Source organism: Macaca mulatta, chromosome 1 (assembly GCF_049350105.2).
Source record: "Macaca mulatta isolate MMU2019108-1 chromosome 1, T2T-MMU8v2.0, whole genome shotgun sequence".
Classification (NCBI taxonomy): Eukaryota; Metazoa; Chordata; class Mammalia; order Primates; family Cercopithecidae; genus Macaca; species Macaca mulatta.
Window position 1 is genome coordinate 178,172,595 of NC_133406.1, and position 13,858 is coordinate 178,186,452.

At 39.6% G+C, this 13,858-nt stretch overlaps 1 protein-coding gene across 13 annotated transcripts in view; it reads left to right on the forward strand.

Annotated features, from left to right (window-relative positions):
* DOCK7 (dedicator of cytokinesis 7) overlaps positions 1-13,858 on the forward strand; it is a 227,342-nt gene that overhangs the window by 213,016 nt on the left and 468 nt on the right. For all 13 annotated transcript variants that reach the window (XR_013401315.1, XR_013401316.1, XM_015141107.3 and 10 more), the window contains one exon: positions 11,340-11,507. Coding sequence is in view for 11 of the 13 variants with exons in the window: in XM_015141107.3 (XP_014996593.3) it covers positions 11,340-11,507 (168 nt within the window). In the remaining 2 variants the exon portion in view is untranslated. The remainder of the gene's footprint in view (positions 1-11,339; positions 11,508-13,858) is intronic.

A 13,858-nucleotide genomic window follows, 5' to 3' on the forward strand; every position in this document is an offset into this window, starting at 1 on the left:
CAGGTAATGTGATGCCTCCAAATTTGTTCTTTTTTTGCTTAGTCTTGCTTTGGCTATGTGGGCTCTTTTTTGGTTCCATGTGAATTTTAGGATTGTTTTTCTAGGTCTGTGAAGAATGATGGTGGTATTTTGATGGGAATTGCATTGAATTTGTAGTTTGCTTTTGGCAGTGTGGTCATTTTCACAAAATTGATTCTACCCATCCACGAACATGGGATGTGTTTCCATTTGTTAGTGTCGTCCGTGATTTAGTTCAGCAATGCTTTGTAGTTTTCCTTGTAGAGGTCTTTCACCTCCTTGAATAGGTATATTCCTAAGTTTTTGAGGTTTTTTTTTTTGCAACTATTATAAAAGAGGTTGAGTTCTTGATTTGATTCTCAGCTTGGTTGCTGTTGGTGTATAACAGAGCTACTAATTAATGTATATTAATTTTGTATCCTGAAATTTTGCTGAATTTATTTATCAGTTATAGGAGCTTTTTGGAGGAGTCTTTAGGGTTTTCTAGGTACACAATTATATCAGCAAGCAGCAACAACTTGACTTCATCTTTACCGATTTGGATGCACTTTATTTCTTTCTCTTGTCTGATTGCTCTGGCTAGGACTTCCAGTACTATGTTGAGGAGAAGTGGTGAGAGTGGACATCCTTGTCTTGTTCCAGTTCTCAGAGGGAATACTTTCACCTTTTCCCCGTTCAGTATTATGTTGGCTGTGGATTTGTCATAGATGACTTTTATTACATTGAGGTATGTCCCTTGTATGCCAATTTTGCTGATGCTTTTAATCATAAAGGGGTGCTGAATTTTGTCAATTGCTTTTTCTGCATCTGTTGAGATGATCATGTGATTTTTAATTCTGTTTTTGTGGTGTGTCACATTTATTGACTCATGTATGTTAAACCATCCCTGCATCCCTGGCATGAAACCCACTTGATCATGGTGGACTATCTTTTTGATATGCTGTTGGATTTGGTTAGCTAGAATTTTGTTAAAGATTTTTGCATCTATGTTTATCAGGGATATTGGTCTGTGGTTTTCTTTTTTTGTTATGTCTTTTCCTGGTTTTGGTATTAGGGTGCTACTGACTTCTTAGAATGATTTAGGAAGAATTATCTCTTTATCTGTCTTGTGGAATAGTGTCAATAGGATTGGTACTAATTCTTCTTTGAATGTCTGGTAGAATTCAGCTTTGAATCCATCTGTATGGATATCACAATTTCTGTCTGATATTTTTGCTTTTTCATTTTTCTAAAAATGTTTCCATGTGGTTCTTCCACCATTTGCCTTAGTTTCTGCGCCCTTATCATAAAGAGTCCATATTGTAAAAGAAGTCAGAAGCAGTCTTAGGTTATTGAAACCCTTGTGCCAGATTGTCTCATGTCAATTTGTTTTCTGGCACTGCTGCTTCCATGTTTTCTGCCTTATTTTCTGGCAGTGGTTCAGAAGCACTCATCTCCATCAAGTCATCTTCTGTTAATTCCTCTGGTATAGTTTCTATTAGCTCTTGAACTTCTCCATGATCCATGTGTTAAAACCCTTCACTCTTCACCTTTTAAGCCATATCTACAACTGTTTCATGATTTCTTTGATTGGCCCTGTTGTAAATCCTGTGAAGTTATGCATAACCTCTGGACACAGTTTTCTCCAGCAGGAATTGATTGTCTTGGGCCTGATGGCTTTCTCTGTAAACAGTGGTGACATTTTCAGTGGTATAAACCTTCCAGACTTGTGATGTTCTCTCTATCAGAGTTCTCTTCCATAGCGCTGATACTCCTTTCTATTAATATAAAGTACCATGTATAATGAGCCTTATAGGTCCTTAAGACCCTAGATCTAGAAGCTGAATTAGAAATGTATTTTGTTGTTGTTGTTGTTAGTTTTTGTTTTGTTTTGTTTTGTTTTTTTGAGACAGAATCTCGCTCTGTCACCAAGGCTGGAGTGCAGTGACGCCGTCTCAGCTCACTGCAGTCTCCGCCTCCCGGGTTCAAGCGATTCTCGAGCCTCAGCCTCCTGAGTTGCTGGGATTATAGATGCCCACCTCCAAACCTGGCTAATTTTTGTATATGGGGTTTTGCCATGTTGGTCAGGCTTGTCTCTAACTCCTGACCTCAGACGATCCACCCGCCTCAAAGTACTTGGATTACAGGCGTGAGCCACAGTGCCCGGCCTAGATGTTGTTTTTACAGGAGCAGGTAGACCACTTCAAGACCTTTGGTGTTAAACTCGGGGTTCTGGGTGGCCAGATGCAATGTCCAATATCAAAAGAACTTTAAAGGGCATTCCCTTAACTAATAAGATACTTCCTGACTTCATGGACAAAGCACCCATGGAGCCAATCCATAAAATGGGTTCTCATCTAGAACTTTTCATTGTTCAGCCAGAATACTGGCAGCTGGCTTTTACCTGTTCCCTTCAAGGTTCACGGGTTAGCAGCTTTGTAAGTAAGGGCAGTCTTGATTATAAACCTGACTGCATTTGTACAAAACAGTAGAGTTAGCCTATCCCTTTTTGCCTTAAATCCTCGTGCTCACTTCTCTTTTTTACTAACAAATGTCCATTGTTGCTTTTTTTTTTTTTCCTAAATAGGGCACTTTTATCTGCATTAAAAATCTGTTCAGAAAAACAACCACCACCAAAAAAAAAACCTGTTCAGGCAAATATTCCCCCTCTTCAGTGATTTTTGTAATGGTATCTGGGAGCTTGTCTGCTGCCTCTTGGTTGGCAGAAGCTGCTGCTTGGTCAGTAGAAACTGCCTCTCCTATCTCTTGGCATTTTAAAAAGTCAAACCTCTTTCTAAAATTATCAAACTATCCTTTGCTGGCATTAAATTCTCCAGTTTTAGATCCTTTACCTTCCTTTTGCCTTGTCTTGTAATGACTTCACTTTTTCTCACATCATTAGTCTACAGGTATACTTTCCTTACAGCAATCCTGTACCCACATAAAAGCTGCATTTTCAATATGAGATAAAATGGTATTTCTAGGCTGGGTGCAATGGCTCACACCTGTAATCCCAGCACTTTGGGAGGCCAAGATGGGTGGGTCATGAGGTCAGGAGTTCAAGACTAGCCTGGTCAAGATGCTGAAACCCCATCTCTACTACAAATACAAAAATTAGCCAGGTGTGGTGGCACACACCTGTAATCCCAGCTACTCCAGAGGCTGAGGCAGGAAAATCGCTTGAAACTGGGTGGCAGAGGTTGCAGTGAGCCGAGATCGTGCCACTGCACTGCAGCCTGGGTAACAGAGCAAGACTCCATCTCAAAAAAACAAACAAACAACAACAACAACAAAAAAGTGGTATTTCACAAAGAGTGCAAGGTTTTCATGCCTGCTGGCTTACAAATTTCCTTTTCTTTTTTTTACAGTGGTCTTTACACTGGATTCATATGTCTTGAGATGGTGGGCAGCTGTAGCTGCAGATCTCAATCTATAATACCAAGCAATTCACCTCTTTCCTGTAATGTCATAACTTTTCTCTGCTTCTTGGAAGCACTTCCAGCATCACTAGTGGCACTTTATGTAGGCCCCATGGATTATTCAAAGTTTATGGTTGCACTAAACACAATAAAATATACACAAGAACTATGAGAAATCACTCTTTACTGTGATGTATAATTTACTGAAGCAACAACTGCTCACCTGGAGATGAGTAGCATCACATGGCATTTTAAGCAGATACATTTGAGCTCATCACAGTAGCAACAAGAGGTGGCTACAAAATTATGGCAGTAGTGCAGTATGTACTGCAGTTTTTTTCAGTTGTGACTTAATAATGTTTCTTTACATTTGTTTACATTTTTCTCTACTACAAATGGTGCCATGCAGGGTCCCTGTTTATGTGGGTAAGTTTTGTATATATTTTATGGTAGTAAATAATAGGCTAGTATCTTCATATGCTTTATGCATTCATGACATCTTTTTCTTTTTAAAATTTTTCTCAGCTACACAATTTGTCTTCAAGGTTTTTCACAAATCTCCAAAGAATTATATTCATTGGAAAAAATCCACATATAAGCAGACTTTCACAGTTGCAAACTATGTTGTTAAATGGTCAGCTGTATTAACAGTGCCAACAGTGCACATTTACTAGTCCCAATACACCTTGCATTTAAATAGGAATTTTTTTTTTTTTTTTTTTTTTTTGGTCAGTGTGTTTGTTTTTGTTTTTGTTTGTGGGGATGGATTTTCCCTCTGTCAGCCAGGCTGGAGTGCAGTGGCGTGATGTTGGCTCACTGCAACCCCTGCCTCCCGGGCTCAAGCGATTCTCCTTCCTCAGCCTCCTGAGTAGCTGGGATTACAGGCACGCACCACCACGTCCAGCTAATTTTTATATTTTTAGTAGAGATGGGGTTTCACCATGTTGGCCAGGCTGGTCTCAAACTCCTGATCTCAGGTGATCCACTTGCCTCAGCCTCCTGAAGTGCTGGGATTACAGGCATGAGCCACTGCGCCCAGCCAATAAAAGCAAATTGAGGCACCATTTAAAACAGCTGACGGCCGGGCATGGTGGCTCAGGCCTGTAATCCCAGCACTTTGGGAGGCCGAGGCGGGTGGATCACCTGAGGTCAGGAGTTCGAGACCAGCGTGGCCAACATGGCAAAAGCCCATCTCTACTAAAAATACAAGAATTAGCCGGGTTTGGTGACATGTGCCTGTAATCCTAGCTACTTGGGAGGCTGAGGCAGGAGACTCCCTTGGACCCGGGAGGCAGAGATTGCAGTGCGCCGAGATCACACCACTGTACTCCAGACTGGGTGACAGAGTGAGACTCCAGCAAAAAAAAAAAAATTGCTTTTATTACTAAAAACAGTAAACACTTTTCCATATGTTTACTTTTTGTTTTGAGGTTTTGTTTTTTTAAAACGTTTTTCATTAAATCTTGAATAGATTGAAAATAATATTTATAACATTTGCTATTAAAGAATAGGAAGAAAAAAGTCATGTGTCTACCACCCAGCCTAAGAAACCAAGTATGGGCCAGGCACGGTGGCTCACGCCTGTAATCCCAGCACTCTGGGAGGCCGAGGAGGGCGAATCACAAGGTCAGGAGATCAAGACCATCCTGGCTAACACGGTGAAACCCCGTCTCTACCAAAAAATAGAAAAACTTAGCCGAGCATAGTGGCAGGCGCCTGTAGTCCCAGCTACTCGGGAGGCTGAGACAGGAGAATGGCGTGAACCCAGGAGGCGGAGCTTGCAGTGAGCCGAGATCGCGCCACTGCACTCCAGCACTCCAGCCTGGGCGAAGAGCAAGACTCCGTCTGAAAAAAAAAAAAAACCAAGTATGACCATGACTTTGAGATCCCCTCCCTATGTATATTTCTCTGCTACCATTTCCCTCCATTCCTTCGGGAGTAATCAGTATCCTGAATTTCATATTTATCATTTCCTTTCTTGTCTTTATAGTTCTATCATAAATGGTTCCCTAAATAACGTATTTTGTTTTGCATTTTTTTAACTTTAACAGTGTATACAATGTTTTGTGACTTGCTGTTTTCAGTGTTTTTAAGATATATCTATAGTAAATGTTGCTTTAATTTATTTTTACATATTCCATTTTATGAATATGCCATGATTTATGCATTCTTCTGTTGATGGATATTTTGGTTGTTTCCTGTTTTGTTTTGTTTTTAGTTACAAAGAGTGCTACTCAAATATCCCTCTACCTATTTCTGGACGTACATGTACAAGAGGTTTTCTAGGGCTTAAAATTAAGAATAATGTTGTTGGTTCATATGTTCATCCTCAATCAGACGATGCCACATTTTTTTCAAAAGTGTGTAAACCAAATTTACATTCCCGTTAGTAGCATTTGAGTTCCTATTACTATATAACTTCACCAATACTTGATATTATCTAACATTGTAACTTTTACCAACTAGTGGATGTGAAATGATAGGTAGTCATGGATTAAATTTGCATTTTCCTGATTACCAAAGAGGTTGAATATCTGTTCATGTGTCTGTTAGCCATTTCTCTTTCCTCCTCTGTAAAGTTATATATTCAAGTCTTTTGCCATTTTCCTATTGGATTCTTTTCCTTACTGATTTCTAAGGGTATTTGTGTGTTCTGGATGCTTTATCATTTGTTTGTTTGTTTGTTTGTTTTGAGACGGAGTCTCGCTCTGTCGCCCAGGCTGGAGTGCAGTGGCCGGATCTCAGCTCACTGCAAGCTCCGCCTCCCGGGTTCACGCCATTCTCCTGCCTCAGCCTCCCAGGTAGCTGGGACTACAGGCGCTCGCCACCTCGCCCGGCTAGTTTTTTGTATTTTTTTTTTAGTAGAGACGGGGTTTCACTGCGTTAGCCAGGATGGTCTCGATCTCCTGACCTCATGATCCTCCCGTCTTGGCCTCCCAAAGTGCTGGGATTACAGGCTTGAACCACCGCGCCCGGCCGCTTTATCATTTGTTAATATCACAAATATCTCCTCTGAATTTGAGACTTGTCATTTTTCTCCTACAAACAGAAGTTCTTAAATTTAATGTAGTCAAATGATTCAATCTTTTCCTTTATCAGTATATGTTAAACAAAGAGTGGGAGAGGCAAAAAAAAAAAAAAAAGCTTTTTTTACTTTAAAAAAGATGTGCCTGCAAAAGCCGGATGCTGTGGTGAGTGCCTGTAGTCCCAGCTACACAGGAGGCCAAAGTAAAATGATGGCTTGAGGCCAGAAGTTCAAGTCTACATAGTGAGACTCTCTCTCTTAAAAAAAAAAAAAAAAAAAAAATCCATTTGCAATTGATTTTTGTGTATGGTTCAAGGTAAGGATCAGTTTGATTATTGTCCATACTGATAACTGATAATGATCTCAGTGCCATTTGTTGAATATGGTATGAGATATGGTTTAGTGCTTTTTTTCCCCCTTATGGATATCCAGCTGACTCATAACCATGTATTTAAAAAGCAGACTTTCACAGGTTTGTGGTGAAATCTGGTTTGCAGTGTCATCACTATTATACATTTCTTTCTTTCTGGTTTGCAGTGTCATCACTATTATAAATTAAGCACCCATGTTTATGTGCATATTTATGGGATCTTTATTCTCCTACAGTAGTCTATCTCTCTTTCAGCTAATGTCATGCTCTCTACGGCAACTACTGCCGCTTTATAATAAGCTTTGCCATGTGGCGGAGCTCTCAACCTTGTTTTGTTGAAGGACTATTTTTGGCTGTTTTCATTTTTATATAAATTTTAAATTTTAGAATCAATTTGTCACTCCATACACCCAAAAAATAACCTGAATTTATAGATCAGTTGGAAGAGAATTGACATCAGTCCATGAATATGGTATATTTTTCCATTTACTTAGGTCTTTTAAGTGTTTTCTTAATACTGTTTAAATTTTTTGTGTAGAGGTCTTGTACATTTTAAAATTTATTCCTTAGTGTGTAATGCTTTTATTATTTTATTAATTTTTTTTTTTTTTTGAGACGAGTTTTGCTCTTGTTGCCCAGGCTGGAGTGCAATGGCACGATCTCAGCTCACAGCAACCTCCACCTCCCAGGTTCAAGCAATTCTACCTCAGCCTCCCAGGTAGCTGGGATTACAGGCATGTGCCACCATGCCTGGCCAATTTTGTATTTTTAGTAGAGATGCAGTTTCTCCATCTTGGTCAGGCTGGTCTCAAACTCCTGACCTCAGGTGATCTGCCCGCCTCAGCCTTCCAAGGTGTTGGGATTTCCACTACTTTGTAGTGACAGGGTCTCACTATGTTGCCCAGGCTGGTCTCTCACTCCTGGGCTCCAGCAGTCCTCTGGTCTCAGCCTGCCAAAGTGCTGGCATTGCAGGTGTGAGCCTCTGTGCCCAGCTGCGTTGACTTTGTATATTACTTTTACATGAGAATTTTACCAGACTTTATATATTACTTTTACATGAGAATTTTATCAGACTTATTAATTCTAATAATTTATCTGTAGAATCTTTTTCTTGTCTTATAATGATAATTAGGACGTCCAGTACTGTGTTAACTAGAAATAGAGAGGACATCATTTTCTTGTTCCTTCACTAAAAGGGTTTTCACCACTGAGTATGTTTGCTATAGGTTTTTTGTAGGTTTTTAATTAGGTTAAAGGACTACCCACCTATTTGTAGTTATGCAGAGTTTTTAATATGACAGGTTTTACAAGTTTGTTATCAAGTGCTTTTATTCTGCATCTCCTTTAATCTTTTAATCTAAAAACTTAGTGATTTTATAACCCAACTTTTCCTTTATTCCAGGGATTAAAAAACTTGATCAGTGTGGTACCTTATGCCTATAAATCCCAGCACTTTGGGAGGCTGAGGCAGGCAGATCGCTTGAGCTCAGAAGTTTGAGACCAGCCTGGGCAACATGACAAAACTCTATCTCTGCTAAAACTACAAAAATTAGCTGGGCATGATAGTGCATGCCTGTAGTCTCAGCTAATTAGGAGGCTAAGGTGGGAGGATCCCTTGAGCCCAGGAGATCAAAGCTGCAGTGAGCTGAGATCGTGCCACTGCACTTCAGCCTGGGCAAAAGAGCAAGACCGTGTCTCAAAAAAAAAATCACATCTGTAATCCCAGCACTTTGGGAGGCCGAGGCAGGCGGATCACGAGGTCAGGAGATCAAGGACCATCCTGGCTAACACGGTGAAACCCTGTCTCTACTAAAAATACAAAAAAATTAGCCAGGTGTGGCAGCATGTGCCTGTAGTCCCACCTGCTGGGGAGGCTGAGGCAGGAGAATGGCGTGAACCCGGGGCCGAGATCGTTCAATACACTGGCACAAGTTTCCAACTAAAATTGTCCATTAGTATGCCTTCTGTGGATACCAAATCCGAAGACGAGCTTAATATGTTATATAAAATGGTGTATTTGTATATAACCTATGTACATCCTCCTGTATACTTTAAATCATTTTTAGACTACTTAAAATACATAATATATAATGTAAATAGTTGTTAATACTGTATTGTTTAGGAAATAATGACAAGATAAAAGTCTGTACATGTTCAACACAGTTCTTTTAAATTATTATTTCAATCCATGGTTGGTCTAATTCATGCATGCAGAAACCACAGATAGGAAGGGCCAACTGCATTTTGTTTGGAAGTTCTGCAATTATTTTTATGGGTGAGCTTGGATTACAATGTTTTTCTTATAGTCCCCACTAGGTTTTGGTATCCCAGCCTTGAAATATGAGTTGGGAACTCCCCTCAAGAATAGTTCTTTTCCCCTATACTCTGGAATCGTTTTTTTGTATACTCTGGAATAATTTTGTTACATTCGGTTTATTGGTCCCTAGAATGTTTAGTAGAATTTAGTGTTTTCTTTGTAGATAGATTTGTGACAGTTGTTTCAATTTATTTATTTTAGGATTGTTGACATTTTCTTCATTGAGTGTGTTTTGCTAAATTATATTAATCTAGATTAACAGATTATTAATAATTTAGCAAAAAATCTACATTAATCTATTAATATCAATTAATATAAATTCAGGGGGCTTTTTTGTATTAAATTGTACAGTTTTATTGGCCAGCTGTGGCGGCTCACTGCCTGTAATTCCAACACTTTTGATGGCTGAGGTAGGCAGATCACTTGAGGCTTGAACTTCAAGACCAAGTTCAAGTTCAAGTTGGCAACATGGAGAAAATCCATCTCTACTAAATATACAAAAACTAGCTGGGTGTGGTGACCTGAGCCTGTAGTCCCAGCTACTCAGGTGGCTAAGTACAAGAATCACTTGAACCCAAGAGTCAGAGGTTGGAGTGAGCAGAGATCATGCTACTGCACTCCAGCCTGGGTGACAGAGCAGCCACTCTGTCTCAAAAAAAAAAAAAAAAAAAAAAAAAAAAGTACATTATATCCTCTGTGCCTTTTAAAACTTCTGCTGCATTTAACTTTATGTTACATTTTAAATTTCTGTTAGGGGATATTTGACCTTTTTCATTTAATCTTGCCAGAGCTTAGACTTTTTTTTAGTTTTTTCAAAGAACCAACTTTTGCAATTTTTGATACTCTAATCTATTTTAAAATTTTATTTCCTTCCTAATACTTTAAGTTGCTTAGCTCTTAATTTTTAGACTTCTAATATAAGCATTTGAGGCTATGCATTTTCTACTAAGCATCACTTTAGTTGCATTCCACAAATATATAGAAATATATTATTCATAATTATCCTTTCCTTCATTGTCTGTCAGGGTCCAGATACTTCTCTCAAATATTTGAATAACTTGGATAAAGGACTGTCATCAAAATCTATTCATTTGGCCGGACACGGTGGCTCACGCCTATAATCCCAGCACTTAGGGAGGCCAAGGCAGGTGGATCACGAGGTCAGGAGTTTGAGACCAGCTTGGCTAAGATGGTGAAACCCTGTTTCCACTAAAAATAAGGAACATTAGCCAGGCCTGGTGGCAAGTACCTGTAATCCCTGTTACTCAGGAGGTTGAGGTAGGAGAATCACTTGAACCCGGGAGGCAGAGGTTGCAGTGAGCCAAGATCATGCCACTGTACTCCAGCCTGGGCTACAGAGTGAGACTCCATCTCAAAAAAAAAAAAAAAAATCTATTCAGTTAAGAAATATTTGAACACAGGCAAAGCACTGTGCCAGATGACATTGGTGCCACATAAATGAGCATGATTACATCCCTGAAAGAGCTTCTAGTCGAGTGGTGATGTGAAAAAAATGCCTTCAGATAATTTTTAATTTAATGATACTGGAAGTAAATGTTTAATAGATTTTAAAAGAACTCAGTTGATTATCTGTTCCCCGCCTTAAACCTAAAACAAAAGATTATTTAACAGCTAAAAAACTAAATGTCCTCATCATGGCAAATACACACACACACACGTTTGTTTGAGACAGTCCCACTCTGTTGCCCAGGCTGAAGTGCAGTTGTGCGATCTTGGCACACCCACACACACACGTTTGAGACAGTCCCACCCTGTTGCCCAGGCTGGAGTGCAGTGGTACAATCTCAGCTCACTGCATTCTCCACTTCCTGGGCTCAAGCGTCCTCCCACCTCAGCCTCATAAATAGCTGGGACTACAAGAGTGCACCACCATGCCTGGCTAATTTTTGCATTTTTTTGTAGAGACGAGGTTTTGCCATGTTGTCCAGGTTGGTCTCAGAACTCCTGGGCTTAAGTGGTCCACCTGCCTCGACCTCCCAAAGTGCTGGGATTACAGCTGCGAGCCACCGTGCCTGGCCTATATTTTGTGTGTGTGTGTGTGTGTGTGTGTGTGTGATTAGGCCCACGTATGTATGTTGTGTGTCATCAAGCCCACATATATATGTATATATATTTTGTGTATGTGTGTATGGCATTAAACACACAAACTATGCCAGAAGTAATTTCTTAATAACATCCTGTTTTTCCTAGGTGTGAAGATGCCTTAAGAAAAAATAAGAGCTTAATTGGGCCGGATCAAAAGGAGTATCAAAGGGAACTGGAGAGAAATTATCATCGCCTTAAAGAGGCCTTACAGCCACTGATCAACAGAAAGATCCCTCAGTTATACAAGGCAGTATTGCCTGTCACCTGCCACAGGTATGCTTATTTTTAAGTGGTTTTAGATATTCTTCCCTCTGAAAGAATATGTTCAACTAGTATAAGTCTTTTTACAGCTTGAGCATCTGTTATCCAAAAAGCTTGGGACCAGAAGTGTTTGGGGTTTCAGATTTTGGAATATTCATGTTACACTTATTGGTTGAGTATCCCTAATCCAAAAATCTGAAATGCTGCAATGAGCATTTCCTTTGAGCATCATGTCAGTGCTTAAAAAGTTTCTGATATTGGAACATTTCAGAATTTTGGATTAGGGATATTCAACCTGTATCATCTATAATCATTCTATAAGGTAAGTAACTTGAGAATCAAAAAGTTGGTACTCATATTAACTGGGACACCACATGAAGTCCTGTCATTAACTTGGAATTTTCTACAACTAAATCCTAGTTCTGTTATTTGTTATTTAAGCAGATAATTTTTTTAGATTTCTTCTCTGTATAATGAGACAGAACTTAAAGAGGTTGTTGTGGAGATTAAATGACATTACAGATGTGAAGTTCCTAGGACAGTGCCTGACATTTCACTTTATAGCACCAGAATTCTGGAAAGGACACAATAACTGCAAAAAATAAACTTTCTTGCATTGTGAAATCAAATTTACATACAAGTATTGAAGATGGTTTCCTCTCAAAATTCCCAATGGGAAACATACTATTCTCCTCCACTTTTGGTTTCCCCTTCAGTCTTTTTGGAAGTTTTTCCTTCTTGCTGCTTCCACTCCCCCTCTCACAGTCTTATACCCACCAGGTCAGAGAGCCAGGGTGCTGGGTCCCTGAGATAGGCCTAATCCTCATCTCAGTTCCTTCAGATCTCCATGGAAATTCCTTTCCATGGAAAGACTGTATTCTTCCTGACCAAAACTTTGCCTTACAATATCCGAGTTTTGCCTTCCTCTATGATCTACTTTTTGGCCAATCCTCCAAGCTTCAGTTCTTAATATTTGTAGGCAGTTTTGTGGAGTTTAGAAAAAAACTTTTTCTTGATGAACAGTATCTAGCTTTCAAGACTGCTGTTTCCCTTCAAAGTAAGCTTTGAGATTTGAAGCCAGTGTGATTGATCTTTGTACTTGGCCTTTTCCTTTCCTGGAGATATTAAGCCTCATGGCTTAACCTTAATGGCAGGAAGGATAAGCAAAAGAAACCAACTGATGAGTATCATTGCCTTCACTCTTTATTAGAATTTAAGTTTTAAATTTTTCTTTAGCATTTGAATTTTTAATTTTGCTGGTTTACAAAATCAGGAATATTTGCAGTAGGGATCCTGGACCCATGAGAGGGGAGTCCCTAAGACCCTTTCAGGAATTTCCCTAAGTCAAAACTAATTTCATATTAATGCCAAATATTAGCCTTTTCTCACTTACTCTCTTGTGAGGGTACAGTGGAGATTTCTACAGATTGAGATGTGACATTGGAAAAGACTGACTATAGAAGCAGATGTGAGACCATAGGCATTAAGCCACACTCTTACATGTAAGAGTACCACTCTCCTAAAGCTTCTTGCAAATAATTTTTAATAAGCAATGCTATTTATAGTAACATGTAATGGGTTATTTTAATAATAACTTAAGATGTTCTTAGTTTTAATTTCTAATATGATAAACATCCATATATAGCCCACATAAAAGATTCCTGGGTTCTCAATAATTTTTAAGAGTGTAAAAAGGACCTGAGACAAAGTTTGAGAACAGCTGGTTTGAGACTTAAAATTTAATAAACACCTGCCTTTTGCCATGTAAAAACCCCAAATCTTTTCCTGAAATCTCTCCCATTATCCCTTAAGTCCTTGTGTTTTTTTTTTTTTTTGAGACTGAGTCTGGCTCTGTCGCCCAGGCTGGAGTGCAGTGGCCGGATCTCAGCTCACTGCAAGCTCCGCCTCCCGGGTTTACGCCATTCTCCTGCCTCAGCCTCCCGAGTAGCTGGGACCACAGGCGCCCGCCACTTCGCCCGGCTAGTTTTTTGTATTTTTTAGTAGAGATGGGGTTTCACCGTGTTAGCCAGGATGGTCTCGATCTCCTGACCTCGTGATCCGCCCGTCTCGGCCTCCCAAAGTGCTGGGATTACAGGCTTGAGCCACCGCGCCCGGCCCCAAGTCCTTGTCTTGTTTATTACAATATCTGCAGCATCAACTGGACAAACGAAAAGACCAGTAAGTGGTGACTGTAATACACTCTACAGCTAAATCTATAAGCCAAAATATGTAAGGCAGAGTATGTAGGATGAGTATCCAACTTGGAAGTTAGCAAGAAATGGTGGCAAAACTTTGAGGTAACTGGCAGAAAAAAAGCATGTAAGACATTTTAAAGGTATATGCAAAAATTGTTTTCTTGTAAC